Below are 16,162 nucleotides of genomic sequence, written 5' to 3' on the forward strand. Positions count from 1 at the left end.
TTAAAAACTCTTTGTCTTCCAGCGGTGTTTCAACTGCTTATGGCGTTTTATTACAATGATTTCTCTGATGAAATGAACTGACCCATTTAGGCGCTGCAGTATGCCGATGCCCCATCGATTCTCGGTCCATTGTCACAGCACTGTAATATCCTGCCAGGTCTTGCTTGCCTTTGGTTGGTGATTTCTCTTCTTGTTATAAGTGTCCTCTCGTGCCCGTTGAATATACACGTTCTTTTCCCATGCGCATGTAGGATCCTTTCTCGTATATATCCGGATATTTTTTTTTTGTTCTTGGTTAAAATCTTCTCGACACCTTGAGCATGGCTTCTTTGCTTGGATTATGCGAACTCGATTCTTCATTGGCGTATTGTCCCTCTCATGCTCGCAGGCAGAAGTTTGAAGGCTCTTTGGCGCTTCTTCACTAGCGGTTGCGAGGGCTTAACCTGATTTAACCGTGTCTGCTTTTGCTTCAAGAGGTATCTCATTTTCTTTCTTCGATCGGTTTCGACTCCCTTTTCTTTCTCACTCGGCTCACTCACCTCTGCGCTGACTGAAACTCCGTCTTCACAGCAATAGTAGTGCGGAGGGGCTTCTGTTTAGGCTTCCACCTAACCATCAAAATGACCAGCTCGACTCTGGTTACCGTAATATCGGACGCGCTCGGCGCTGCGACAGAATGCTCGCAGCGCACGCTACTTTGAAGCTCTCGCTTGGGATCGAGTGGCTGGCGGAGAGGTTGGAGAGGCTTCGCACGCTGGCTCCAATAAAACCGGAAGTAGATAACCCACGTCATATCATGACGTAGGGCCAGTGAAGGCGGAGCTTAGCCCCGATCACTCGGCGAACGAGTTGAGGAGAAAAAGCATTAGCTAGGGAGGAGGGTAACTTGTAATCGTCCGAAGGTCTCTTAATATGAGACGCTTCACACAAATTGTTTTGCGAATGTTTTAATGTTGCTGTACCCTACGCGTGTACAAAATTTGTCAGAACCGTTTCAGGGACCCTTTAAACTCAACCTTTGCATAACAAATGTCCACCTTGAAATATTACATTCTTCTACATAGCTCTCTAGTCGGTAAATATCTAGCTCACACTAAATGAGTTTGTCTATTGTTGGTAAGATCCTCCTCTTTTTACTGTAAAGCTGACCAAATGTGTTTGAGTGCACATATATTGGTGGAAGGTATGAGAGCAACTGATCGGTCTCCTTAATCAACCTTTGAATATCCGCATATAATCTTTTCTGTAAGCTTTGCAGTAACTGAAGAACTTCACTTTCCGTTGCCGTAGCGGTCAGGTCGAGATTAAAACCAAACAAGCGCTGTGCAGAGTCTTTTTTAGTCATCAATGTCTTGATGCAGTGGGTGCCATTGTGTATCCGTATGCATAGCGCCGGTACTCTCTATGGACAGGCCTCCTTGACGGGTACATGTCGCGAGCTTCTTTGTTCCGGAGTTTCAATTCTTGAAATTGTCATTGTTACGGTGGTGCAACACGTCCATATTCAATAACGTCAAGGTCACTTCAAGGTTAATTGGTAACTTGAAGGGCTGGGCCTACAGCACGGGTGTCGCTTCAGAAATTCCTCAGCTTGGCCTTGCTAGCCTCGAAGTTATCGCTCTGAAAGTCTGGTGGCTGAGCAAAAATACCATTTGCAGTTCCGAAAGCTGGGATGACACGATGTTCCCACCTTCATGGACATCCAGTCTTTGCGAACATCGAGTTGGCGTCTTGAAGGGCATGATCAGAACGTAGCCGAAGTAAACAAAAGGTGATCCCGCCTCGCAAACCTCCAGGCGACGCTTGCAGCCGCATCAATATAAGCCTGACAGTCTCAGCCCCAGCCACTGTCGTAGTCTCAGGTTTCGTGGCACCAAAATGTGGAGAAATCAACCAGCCGCCCTCGCCATGCTGAAGACCCTGATACATGGTTCTTCACTTCAGGCGCAATTCTGCCGTCGCTGAACACCGGTATTCTGAGAGGAGAAAGCGGTTCCACCCTCTGTGTGCAACTGGTCTTTAAGTGAAAATTCCATTTACTTGGCGTAGCACGGAGGCCGACCAGAGTTGGACAATGAAGGAATCATTCATCTTTTCTACTGTGGTTGATTGATGCGATACTTAGCTTTGGTTACTTTGCGCAGTGTTATAGAAGTACGTGGTAAGGAGGAGGCAACGTGCCTGAGGAAGTTAGCGAAGAGGAGCGGAAAACCGCGGTGGCCACGTAGTCGTGCATCAAGAGGACACAACTTCGCTATTGCGGCATTATTTTAAAAATAGTTCTTGCGACAGCATGTTCAGTCTGGAGTGGTACATAGCTGCTTTATGTAACAAATTTCAGAGCTCAAATATACCTTAGGCCCGTAAATGATTCAGCTTCACATACCCAGGCGGCATTGGTAATGTTAGGAGCGTTTTTTTCTGAGTTACCGAAGACAAGAGAACAATCATCAGGTTGAAGAGAATGCTTAGTGTGACACACTTATTGATGCAAAAGCATCAATGACCCATTGAACGAAGAAACCGTAGCAGCGAAACGTCATTTCAATGCGACGCTACGCCATGAGCGCGCCTCGACGGAGAAGAGCCGGCGAATCGGAACACCTGCTCTCGCACTGGCGCGCCAGGTGTTGCATGAGGGGAAGGGCATCGCCGCGGCGCCACGTCACCAGCGTGCCTCGACGGAGCAGATACGGCGACGCGACGGCACGGGGCGAGACTGGTTGTCGTTGGCGAGGCAGTCGCGTGACGCGCGCGTGCGGGTGCCACCTTCTCGCTATCGGAAGCTGGCCCGCTGTCCGTATTTCTCTCTCTCTCTCACCCTCACTGTGCTTAGCTGCTACACGCACCTTCCGGCCTTGGTGGCCGCTGCTGTTTCCTCGGTCTCGGTGGCATGCGGCGTTCTTCGTTTCTCAGCAGTGTCGTCCAAGTGATTTCGGTCTACAGCCAACGCGCTAACTAAAAAACTGCACGAAAAATTACCCGCACCAATTTAATCGCAAAACTCGATAACACATCCCGCAGCAAAACTGGAAATACCGCTCAGTTGAAGGACATTAATGCTCTCGCATTCGCAATTCATAAGAAGTGCTCAAAGAAGTGTCCTTTGATTTCTCGAAGTAACAACAGGGACTTATGTAAAATACTGATAAGCAGCTGAAAATGTAAGGATACATCTTGGTAAAGAACTTTGCTTAGCACTATTTCGGGACGAAATAAATACATACCGTGCAAAAATGTGAATAGCGTAAAGAATTAAAATGAGCATTGCAAAATGTTAAGGTGCATTCCTGTCGCAGGTGGCGCAGTGATGCACAACTGATAATGAGTAAATACCAAATTGTAAGTGCTCATTTCACGTAAGCACCATCACGGTGTGTGCATTGGCTGTGCAGAAGAATATAATTCGAGTGGGCGCCAGTTGACACCGACTCGGCTCAATCGGCTTGGCAATTAAGCAAGCATTCAGGCTGCTTACTAACAACCTTGCATACAGGATATTGCAGGCACGCGCAGCAAAGTATTCGCATAGCAGCTGAGCTCAGTTTATGGGTTTTACACAACTGAGAAGAACGATCTGTAAATGCTCATAAAAATGTATCTAATGAAAGAAAAACTCGTAAAAATAGGAACTGACTGGAAAGGGGAGCTGGTACTTTGAGCGAGACAGAGCAAACTGAGAGGCTGGGAAATCAACCAAGCTGGAGCGCGGTTGAAAACTACGGCACGATGTAATGGGAGTGAACGAACTACGGCAATGCAGTCACTCATCTATAACCGTATCGGTTACAATCGAAAAAAAGTAATCCTAAGACTCAACAGATTTTATTTTGTTTCTCATTGCGCGTTTCACAGATCACATTCTTCTACACTGCCCAAGGCACAAGCCTGCCTGAGCTGTCGGTTAGCGTGCGTACCTCTAAAGATGGGCCTTGGAAACGTGTGTGGGTCTTGGTAATGCCGTCAAAGTTCGCCCATTTTGTTCCTGCCCATGTGAATTTAATGGAGCCGAAACCCTTTCAGGTAAGTAATTGATTTCTTTTATGTTGTTAATTATTGCGAAATGTCTAGTTCCAGAGATCATAGATAGCTACGACGTTACTGTCTAGCCTATAAACTCATGAAGCACCTGACTGTGACGATAAGTTTGTCTATTGTATCTTCGCAGACAGCAGTATAAGGTTTACTGATATTTGGTATATTGCCGCTTATGCTATGCGCAAAACGAACTTTTTTGCAAACATAGAAGGATGTGCTAGAAATAACGTGAGAATATAGAGTCGTCCTAATTGAAAGATAAATTTGATTGACATTAATCTCACCAGAAATGCGAGGGACACTGTGCATCAATGACAGGGTAAAGATTAAAGGCGGTGGTTAAGTGTATAAGTCGGAGAAACGGTCGAACTCTTGGTAATTAAACGAATATTTATTGAGTCGTTTGTAACGGAAGGAAACTGTTAGCTCCCAATAAAACTACAGGCTTATCGGATTGAAAGCCATAAACAATCTTCTACATTACAGAATATAGTACAGCGATTACAACAACATGGGGTAAATGAGGGGTTCGCAACAAATTGTCAACTTCATAATAACTGGACTTCACCATACAGATTATACAAGAAGTAAATAAATAGCCACCTAATAAATTAAAACTTCAATCAAAATGAAACCATAACTAACAACGATTACACTACTAAGCATCTAGACGAAATCATTTCATGTGTGTGGGTAAATTGGGGGACGCACAAGACATTTAAGTACCATTGCGGGGCCTGCCACGATGCCTTTAAAAAGAGTGGAGAACAATAAAAAGTACGGCTTTAAGCAAGGGAATAAAAGTTATACTTCAAATTTCTCATAACTATAACGGAATCGCTAAAACTTCATGTATGATTGAACATTTCTTACGAAATTTGTAATAAGTGACTGAGTGCGTTGTTCAGTTCAAGGTGCTATCACCGGCGGAGATTGAAGAGAAATCACGTGGACAGGGCACGTCAACGTGGTGAAATAATACCCTGGGGGCGCGGTGCATTGTAGCGGTATGCTACGTTTGAATGAGAGAATGTGGCAGCTATGTTAGCCTTGCATAAGTAATTCCACAATATCGAACACGCAATGCAATGAATCTTCTTGTGGTGTATTTTTGAATCAGAAGTCATATATTTTTAACCTTATCCTACAGACAAGTTAACGGGCGACTGTTTATGGTGCCTTCGACTTCCGTTAAGACAGTGGCTAATTGCTCGTAATTGATGAACGATGTGCCAAGAGCCTTTCGGAGACTGTTCTTAACATAGCGAACCATGCGCTCCCAGAACCCACCCCACCAAGGAGCGTGTTCTGGCGAAAACTTCAATGAGATGCCATGTATGCAAAAATAGTCTGCCACTGCACTGCCTCGTAAGAGTTCATATAACGCACGAAGCTCTCGCTAAGCACGCTTAAGGCATAGCATAACGCATTGTCGCAGAAACGAGACGAGACAGCTGCTTTCGATGCGAACGAAATCAAGATTCTTCTTTTTCTTTTTTATTGCTTTTCCTAGCGCACGCGCCTTTGGAGCCCGCCGTCTTCTTCTTCCTCGTCTTGTATGCTCCCATGAGTTTCAACAGCTTCCGGCAGCGAAAAGTTTTCTTCTCATAAGTGGAAGCAACCTTCGAGTGTGTAAAGGTGTCGTACAGGTCTCCGAACGAGTATTCCTTTGGATTTTAAGAGACAGGAGCGCGGATTCCCTTCAATGACCTTAGCCAGGTTCCAGAAGGATCTAGGAGTGGGTGCACCGATCAAAACGATATCTCCTTGGTTCACTGTCATTTCTTGTTAGTGGGGCCTTGGAATAGGGGCACCACCCTGCTGGACAAGCTTCGTCTTTAACCCCCAACCCCCTCTGAGGACTGGGGTAGGAGCCTGTCCGGTTTCTGAATGTAATAAAGTTTTACTACTACTACTACTAACCGTATGCTAACAGAAATCCTTCCGTCTTTCAAAAGGTGTGCAGTAGCTGCACGGGTTGCACTACCTGGCTAAACCAATTAACAAATAATGGGTATTTGGGCTTTAGGACAAATATAGCTTGTAATCAAAGATAGTTGTAATACGCTGCTTCACAGACTTTGTGCAGTGCTGTGGATTATTTGCTTCAAAAGATAAGCTCCTGGTAAATATTACTCTGCATTCATTCTGGAGAGCATAATGCGCCTAGTTCCTCACTCTGCAGGGAACGTGGAGGAGAGCCGGGTTACTGACTTCTCAGTTTAAGTTTTCATTACCTAATGAAATAATTTGTGTTGGTTGTCTGCTGATTAAAAGATATATCCTGAAATGAGTGCTACAAGCCCATACTCTGTGCAGGAAGCAGATGGAAGCACTCAGAAGCACATATAATCCCTTTTTTTAAACAGCTGGCGCGTAATCCATATTGCAGGAAAGCTCTGATTAGTACTGTCGTCAGATATATGGAACACATTTTTATTGTGACTGTTTTCCAAGCACTTGAGAAGATTATCTGTTACCTGAGCGTGTACGTTTATAAGCGCAATGTCGGAAAGGGTTAACATCAATTCATTTTCGCTTTCATCTACTTTCATAAAAATGAGATTTCGTGAGGCACGCAATGAGCGCATAGGTGATGCGCAGGAGCTTCCAGTCAAGCAGAAAATGGCATCGTAACCACCACAAAACGGGTCGGGGAAACTAGTCAGTAGCGATAACCAGTCTTAAATGGATAGAAGAGTTTCTGACGTCTCGTGTTCCACATGGTGAAATGGTCAGTTGATTTCCGAATAACTTGGCTGATGGTAAAAAACTTACTAGTGACCGAGAACGCAAAAAAGGTGGCATAAATACACTACACAGGCTTCGGCAGTTGGTCCTGCGTGTTTTCTCATGTGTAGTAAAATGCGTTTTGTTCCGGAGTTTTAGTTTATGTACCGAGACGTGAAGGGTTTTTTACAGAAAAGCAGGCTCAATGACCAATTGAAAATTTTGTGTGGCTATTAAATTCCTGACTGCATTTAAGTGTAGCTGTTGCGAAGCACATTTTGCTGAAAATGAAGTGTGCTTAGTCTTGAGACAGTTTTGATATGTACTGAGCAGAACAGTTTATAACTGTGGCGTTTTATTATGAGGTCGACGTTAGAAGCACCTGTTGGTTTTCTGCATATTTGCTTAGTTTATTGCAATATTCTCTGTGCCAATATATGGGCCCAATCTTTCAGCACGGCCTGCCGGCACCTTATCCTGTTTTACGGATGGTGTGAAAAGGTTTGAACTGACAGCCATGAGAAACAAAATCGCCTGATGAGATACAAAACACTTAAATCAGAACTACACCCAACGTAGTGGCTTATATACTATGGCGGGGTGCTGTTATTCTGGATAAGGTGGGTTCGATTTCAGGATGCATTTCGATTGCAACGAAATAAGAAATATCGTGTGCTTAGATTTAGTTTTACGGTAAAGAATTTCACGTGGTGATGAATAAGCCATAGTGCCCTACAATGCCGTGCCTCATAATGATATCGGGATTTTGGCACGAATCTTGTCTAAACAGATTGTCCGAGCGACACGAATAGTGCTGTAAGTTTTCGAATGTACGCGAACATTTTCTATTGTTCTGGAATGCACGGCGTAAATAAGTACAAAGAGCAAGGAGACCCGTCAAATGTGATTTGACTACCTACGAGTGTGCTCTGCTCTATCGTTCTAGTTGGATCGTCATCTTTTTTGGCAGAATAATGCCAAAAGAAGTTTGGCGTCCCAGCCCAGATTTTTACTAGTTTGTTTTTTCATCGTGACTGCCACATTAAAACAATAATTAATCCTCTAGGGTTTGCGTGTTCATAAGTTTGGTGTCAATACGTTGGTGAAACATAATTGCATGGCTTTCTTTTCCCCAAGGTTGCCTTCATTGGTGAGTACAGAAATACTGGAAACGCAGGTTACATTGCCATTGACGACGTAACATTCTCGGCAACCTGCACGCCCTACCAAGGAGGTAAGCTTTCATGAGGCACACTATAAAATACGACGAGATGAAAACATGGTCGCCCTGAAGTCTGATTTATTGCAGACAGAAATGGGGAACGACCATCCCAGCTTTATTAGTGGGAGGCTAACTAGGCCTTACCTAATTTTCAAGGTTGTACATAGGAGCTAAATGTCGAAATATTTAGTTCTTGAGGCTCACTTGGTAGTGTATATAATAAATCATTGGGCGCACCTTCAGTTTCTGCCTACACCTTCTCTGCGCTTAGCTTTGTGGAAGCCTACCTTGGGCGACCTGCAGAGGTCGACAAATACGTAACTTCTACATTAAAAAATCGTCGGGACGCAGCATTTATATGGGTGCGGATTACAATCAAAGCTGTTTAAGCTGTATACATGGTCTGCATATATTATGAAATCATACATTATTTTCATACTGCACTAAACTACGCCGATACAAGCGCCGCCGCGATCACCGCACCTCCCCTACATCTGCCGCAACCGCGGCTGCAGCCACGCCGGAACGTCCGACGCGCGTGATGTTATAACCCCACAAGCGCAGGCCGCGAGCACAGACGCCGTCGCCACAATCTTTCCCCCTCTCCCCGACCCGTATTAATTGCAGACGCGCCGGCACCTCCGACGCGCGTGATTTTATAACCACAGAAGCGCAGGCCACGTTCACAGTCGCCATCGCCACACTCTCCCCCCTCCCCCTGCCCGACTGCATTGCTGCAGCGTGGTCGCCACCCGCTTTTCTCCCCTCCCTAAGAATTCGCGTAATGTTATAACCACAGAAGGGCAGGCCACGTGCACAATCCTGTCCAATCGTATCATTTCCATTCCTGTGCACGTGCCGTGATACGGACGTAAACCGACCAAGGTATCCCCCCCCCCCCCCCATCTGGTAACGCATGCGGGGGATGCATACGGGGGCTAAAGGTCAACAGCTTCGCTGTCAAAAGTAAAGTTTTTTTTTTTTGCGAAGCCTTCCGGACGTTACTTACCTAGGCTGCTTGGTGCTGCAGCTGAATTTCCGAATCGCTCAAACTTAATCAAACAAATAATTGAGCGCCTGATGGTGGTATCGAACCTCGATCCTCCAGCACAGCAGCCTAACCTCACCGTTAGGTTAAAATCGCACGCGTATATCTATCGTGCCAACGCCAATTTGGTCTTTGAGATGATCGTAGGGTGTGTGACATTGCGCAATACGGGTGAGCGGGAGAACATGCGTGCGAGTTTCTCTTGCAGCGAAGCCACAGGAATGAAATGAGGAAATTATAGCATTTCATTAACTGCTTTACAAATACTTTACTTTACATAGGTTCTAAGCTGGGCGCTTGATCTGTATAATTGTTTGTTAAAACAAAGTGCATAAATAATATTTAGCAGTAAACACAATAAACCAATCTTTCTGTTGAACAAATATTTTCGACACTGCACTAAGACATACCATGTCTTCGAAGTCATTTCCGGAACAAAATGCACATAAGCACCTCCAATAAGGTCTCGAAGATGTTGGCTGTACACTGGCGTTATAATTTCTTGTGAAATTAAACTTGCATAAAAAGCACTCTTCGTTGAGGCAAAGAGTGAAGTCTAGAGCAACACACATTAGGCTGAGATACCATGGGGATATGCAAGCGTTAACTTAATTTTGCTGGGAAGATTATGAGTCAGGATCAATGACGAATGCCTCAACTACCTTCGGTTGCAGATTACATTGTCCTGCTCAATGACGCTTGGTATAAATTGCAAGAAACATTTGTGGAGCTTAACAGAGGAAATGTTGAAGTAGGGTTTAGCTTTAATATGCAGAAGACAAAGAAAATGTTCAATAACTTGGCAAGCTAACAAGAATTGATGATTGGCAGTGAGCCCCCAGAATCTGTGCAGGAGTACGTTTATCCAGGTTAATTACTTACACAAACACTGATCATGATAAGGAGATCTCCACCGGATTAAAAATGCGTGGGGGCGCATAAAAATTCCACAGAATGACTAAATGACGACCGGGAGCTTACCGGTATCCTTGAAGGGAAAAAGTCTACAATAATTGCAATCTACCGGTAATAACAAATGGGGCAGAAACTTGGAAAATAGCAAAGAAGCTTGAGAACAAGCTTAGGACCGCGCAACAAGCGATGGAATGAAAACTGTTAGGCGTGCATTCAATATACAAGACGAGAGTGGTGTGGATCAAATTGTAAACGGGGGTAGTCTATATTCTAATTGACATTGACAGGACAAATTAGCTTGGGGAAGGCCATATGATGCACAGGGCAGATAAGGAATGGTCACTTAGAGTTACAGACGTGGTGCCAAGTGGGGCCAAGGGAAGGGAAGCCCAGTCGAAGACGAGAGCAAATTAGCCGGAGTGATGAAATTAGAAAATCTGCAAGGCACAATTTGCCATCAGCTAGCGCAAGACATGGGTAGTTCGATGTCGCTGCGATACGCCTTCGTCTTGTAATCGACCTAAGTATAGGCTGATTATGATGAAAGATTTTGAATTCACTAGGAGCAGTGCCAAACCTCATCCTATAAAAATGCAACCTTTAGGCTGAACCACAGAAATGTGCAGGTCCTATGGCCTCTTTATCTCAATGAATCAAATGTACTCTCCCCATTGTACTGTAAGGAAATAATATATGTAACCTGCTACTTAATGGTCAAAAGAAATTGCACCATACTGACCAAATTCTATTCGTATAGATAGGGCACTCTGAATTTTGAAGTCACTGAAGGCCTTACTGAACGAGTCGTAGGATAAATCTCTATCGCCGTGTAGTCGTTTTGTATCTGCAAGGGGCAATGCTTCTGGTGTGCCGTAGCTTCGGAAAAGTGAGCGTGTTCCAGGAGCTTTGTAAAAAGGCTACAATTTATTGGCACGTATCCGGCCGTAGAAATCAGAAAACGTACCTGGCGCAGCCAATCTTGGCCCCCTACTACTGGTGCACAGGTGCAGTTTTTGTCAGGCAATGTTTTAGAAGTGCACGTCAAAAAATTCTCATAATTGCTACTTTTGGCGCCTTGGCCTTCTTTGCTTGATCATCACCACGCGCCTAATGGAATAGGAATCCTTTCATTATAGTTTAGGCTTTTTTATACACGAAAGCCCTGCAAGGTGAACATTACTGTAAGGTGAACGGAACAGGCGCTCACTCAAACAGTGCGTGACCATATTTTTGCGATAATTAATTGTTATCGTACCTTCACTAAATTTTGCAGTATTCCCAGGAGCACCAACACCATCACAACCACCATCGCCACCACAACAAACATTGTCACCAATGCCACCTTCACCTCCACCAAGAGTGTCCCCAACGCCACCAACACCACCGCCATTTGCTTGCGGTGACAATGAATTCCAGTGTGGCAACAGCGAGCAGTGCATTTCACTCACTAAAGTTTGCGACTTCAAATATGACTGCTCCAACAGTGCTGATGAAGCTAATTGTGGTGAGTGTTAGTTTTTTTTAATGCATGGCTTATATTAGGTCACTCGCTTTAATGGAGGGCCATCTTATGTATTTTTTGATGGCTACTATTGTCTAACAACTACTCAATGGCTGCAGTGGGGTGCTCTGGAAGGCACACATAAACTTCAAATCATTTCTTACGCTTTGGTGAACGAGCGCCTTACAAAAGAAGAAACATCTGAGCAGCAAAGCTTAGTCTTCTGATCAAGAGGGTTGTGGTTTTGACAAGTTCGCAATTCATGACATTTCCTTGACTTTAGAACAACACAGAATGAGCAAATGAACAAAGGAAAACAAGGAGACTGAGGAGTCGGGGGGCGCTAAACTTCAAACTGTTTGCGATGTGTCCCCAGCAATTTGCATTTATATGAAGTGAACAAAACACACACAAAAAACACAGTTTATTTAACACGCGCCGGCAGATCATAAAACGAAAATTTCTTGCATGCTAAAGGTACAGATGTCTTCTTTCGAAAATTTGCTATGGCTTCTGCTTCTGTAATGCCACGTGTAAGCTGATTGCTACTAGGACTGACAAGAGCCTGTTTGTCGAAGACAAGGGCACCACCGAAATTTTCGCAGTGTATCTGTCAGAATGAAAGATCAACAATCTGTCTCAAAAGCAGATATCGTGAGCGTAACAGCAATGTTTCATCTCGTTGTTTTCTTGCTTTACGCAGCAAGAGTTGTGGATGTGCTCCTGGCTTGGACAAATGGCCTACTTTCGGTCGTAGTCACAATCATCTTACAGATAATATTACAGACGCTCAAGCCGTAGGAAGATTTAAAGCGATGTGTGTGAACAATCCCTCTGCAGCTTCATCATGCAACGAATTGGTGTTTGTTGGTCTGTGTTTTTTTTTCGCCTCGTATAACAGAAATTCACAAGTGTAACATATAAACAGCTATCAGTATACCGTCCCCCTGTCTCTTGTTCCTTGTTCTTTTTCCCTGTGTTTTCTTCACTGAGTCTGAGTGGCGCTTCCATTTCAAATGGAAGTGTTCCAATTGAAATGCTTAGACCTTGGGCGCTAAAACGTAAAATTGATTGCAAACTGTTTTGATTGCAATTTATGCAATCGGCCTCCACGATTGGTCAAAAGATTTTCGGGCCACTCCCAACTTCGCCTGTCTGTCAAGCGACGTCACGAAAACCGCGACAGCTCCCCATCAGATATAACGTGTACACACTGATTATGCATGATTAAACCGCCCAAAAGAAAAATAATCTTTCCTGATTCGACGCCTTTTCACCATTAGCGCTCTGCTATTGGTCCAATGTTTTCTGGCTACGCCCACTTCGACTGTCTTTCACGCGACCTCACAAAACCGCGAAAACTCACCACGTCAAAGTGACGTGTAAGCGAAAAAATGCATTATTATGCCGAACAAAACTGAAAATTTTTCTGAATAGCCACAGACTGCCCCGTTCCGAAAGCAATAGAAAATGGCTGCCCGCTGATCGCCCAGGCCCTTACTACTCGCACCTGCCGGTGAGCATGTATTTATTTGCGCGTGATAAACCTTTTTGCGTGGCAGTAAAACGTTATCGAGCACTTTCGGCATGCATACGACATCGCTCTGCCAACTCTTCCTAGCTGAGGATCCGTTTTAGCGGCATTCTTATCCTTCCGTTGCACGCCGCCACGATTTTCAACCAGCCACTGCAAGCTAAGTAAGGCGAAGCGGACCAATCGGAGAAGCCGGCACCACCCTCTTCATGCGGCTATCTGTTTTCAGTGTGCTGGCTCGGCCCCATCAAAACGCTTTCCACTAGAGCGTACTCCTCGCCTCTTGTCAGCCAATTAGATAAAAAAACGCTGAATGTAGACAATGTTATTGGTTTTGAAAGTGAACAAAGGTGACCTCCTATAAACGAGGAGAGTGTTTGATTGGATTGTTCAGACAACGCTGCGGGTCACCGCCCGATGTTTGCGTCGGTGGTTACGTAAAATTTACGTCAGGAGTTTGGAATCAATTTACGTTATAGTGCCCCTTCTTAGTTTTGTACAGATAAACCACTGGGTATTATGACAGCTTCTAATTCCACATCCTGGGGTCCAGTGTCGCTGAGCGGTTATGGGATAGCATTGCGCCAAGCAGTAGACGTGAAAAACGCATTTCACGGGGAAGTAGAAGAACTGGGATTACTAAATTCGAAGTTACATTGAACGCGTTCTGTTTATTTAGATATATATTATGGAACACAATACCAGTGCACTCAAGAGCAGAGACGTTTAAACCTGCACGTGACACAGGCGCCGGCCAAGGCGGTATCCCTGAAAGGGTGCAGCACCTTTCAGAGCCCGTCACTGGCGTCACCACCACGTTTCTCTGACAGGCCATAGACAACATTGGGTTCATTTCGTTGCTATTAAGATTCTATGTCTTCAGTTTTAGTCACTCGCGTTATACGAGTGAAAGATCATGAAACACGTACCTGACTGATACTCAGACGGCTATCTAAAGGCTTTTTGTTGTTACGTTTGCTCATGCCGAAAAGGTGAGGCTAAACATTTTGAGCATAGTCTACTTGAATTTTCTACCCGTCTTGAAAAAGATGCAATTATCCCTCATTGTTTGCAACGCCAAAATATCTTCAATGTACTGCGGACGAAAACCCCACAGAGTAGAATTATCTTACCTTTTTTCATTAAAGTTACTAATGCCTTCATACATATACTGTCGACGTTAAGCATGTTCAATAGGAAACGCGTCAATTTGATTCCAGCGTAGAGATCAGCACAATATTTCTTTTTCAATCGTGGTGGCAAAATATATTCAGAACATTGCTAACTGGATTGCCACATTCTCGCTATTTGGTAACTTTATTTTATACAATTATATTACCTCAAAAAGTGGACGCTAAAAATTTTCAAGATGACAAACCAATAATCTGTGTTTCACTAGAATGCGGTGCAAAAATTTGAATTTGTTTGGCACTGAAAAATTTCTTTAAATTATACCGACGTAATGCCTACGCTGTCCTTATTGGTCTGTATTTCCCATTGCCATTATAAATTCCTCAAAACTGCCGTTAAAATTTTTAGGGCTTATTCATGCCATGGAGTGACTCACAAAAGTCGCGCCACTAAGTTGGTCACAATTAGTCACTTTCAATGAAAAGTGACTGTTGTGGGTCAGTTTGTCAATGCGCGATTTTTCCATCAGGTGACTGCAGTCGCACACCTACTGAACAAAGGCGCAGGACGTACACGTGTCTATAAGTCGCAATGGTGGTGCGAGCAGACGTAAACTGCATCAATGGCGACACATTTCAGTGTGGGGACTGGCAGACTGCGCATTGTGGTGTAACATCAGTCGCTGTGAGTCGCTTCTTGGCGAGTCGCGGTAGCTCACGTGACCTCTCTCAGTCGCCGCTGTAGATGGGCGCTGAATTTTCTGACATGCTGTAGAGGGCGCAATAATTTGACATTGCTTGGGGTGGCAAAATACCTGGCAACGCTGCTCCAGAGAAGTACCACCGCCCAGAGTGTATCCAAACAGTTTCCCCATTTGGCTTGTGGCTTTTGTGGTACTGAAAACAGCATCACATAAAATGTAGCTATGCTACTGTGCCAACAATCTGTGAATAGAAAGAAAGAACAACCAGTACTCAGTTAGCTACATAAAAGCAAAAGAAAATGGAACTCATAAGTGAAAACATTAGTAGAAACATGTAGATTTACAGTGGAACTAGCTGTTAAAATGGCAATCATAAGAAATTCTGCCACGCAATAATATTTAAGAAAAATATTGTGCCTTGTAATGTTCCAGTATGCCAAAGCGTGCAGCAGTAGTCCAGATGCTTGAACATACAGAGTTCTGACATATACCACCAAGATAATCGGTCTGATCCAGACGCCGCTTCTCAGATTTACTTACGAGTGAATCGTAACATAGCTAAAAATATGTGAATTTAATGCACCATAGCTTTGGGAATAATCCAGATGGACCTGCAGGTCACTAAACTTGTAAACCTACTCTGGCTACACAAATTTCGCATACCTTAGGCTGAACATAATGTAATAACAAGCCACACATTAGGCGATTTGGGAGTGTATGAACAAAAATTATGTTACAAAACACATATTACTACACAATTGCAGCGATAAGTGTAGCCTACGTGTAGCCTACATTGGCTACATGTTCAACTTGGAGATGGACTTGTGGTAGCACAAGAAATATTCAACCATTCGGTCGAAAGCTTATGTGAGGCCGCAAGAAATTCTTCTAGCTATAAATAAATTGGGCTACTTATTTTCTTGATAAACCTTGTTTTTCTTTGCTTTAATGAATTCTTTTTAAACACTCATCTGCAATACTCAGGTGCATGTGAGTTTACACGGGACTTGTGCGGCCTAGAGAACGAAGACCCTAATGCGCGCTTTGGGTGGACCTGGAAAGCAGCGCAAGATTCCATTCACAACAATGATTTCCCAGTCACTGATAGCCGCAACAACAAACATGGATCCTATGCTGCGTATTCGCTGCTGAATTCTGGTAAGAAATGCTGAACTTCCTGTACTTAGCATTTATGTCGTCAGATTTGTCTTGGCGTAGCTCATGTGCCAAATTATGTGTCTCTCAAAAAAGGTAATCTTACAGTAACTAGTTTAAAACTAAGGACTAATCTATAATTGTCTCTGACTCAGCAGCTTTATACCAAGTAGTTTCACTAATAT

General features: G+C 44.0%; 1 protein-coding gene across 1 annotated transcript in view; it reads left to right on the forward strand.

Annotated features, from left to right (window-relative positions):
- LOC119448913 (MAM and LDL-receptor class A domain-containing protein 1-like) overlaps window positions 1-16,162 on the forward strand; it is an 85,141-nt gene that overhangs the window by 26,395 nt on the left and 42,584 nt on the right. The window contains exons 8-11 of the mRNA XM_049666101.1: window positions 3,856-4,023; window positions 7,906-8,002; window positions 11,227-11,457; window positions 15,807-15,980. Of these exons, the coding sequence (XP_049522058.1) occupies window positions 3,856-4,023; window positions 7,906-8,002; window positions 11,227-11,457; window positions 15,807-15,980 (670 nt within the window). The remainder of the gene's footprint in view (window positions 1-3,855; window positions 4,024-7,905; window positions 8,003-11,226; window positions 11,458-15,806; window positions 15,981-16,162) is intronic.

This window comes from Dermacentor silvarum, chromosome 4 (genome assembly GCF_013339745.2).
Source record: "Dermacentor silvarum isolate Dsil-2018 chromosome 4, BIME_Dsil_1.4, whole genome shotgun sequence".
NCBI classification, from domain to species: domain Eukaryota; kingdom Metazoa; phylum Arthropoda; class Arachnida; order Ixodida; family Ixodidae; genus Dermacentor; species Dermacentor silvarum.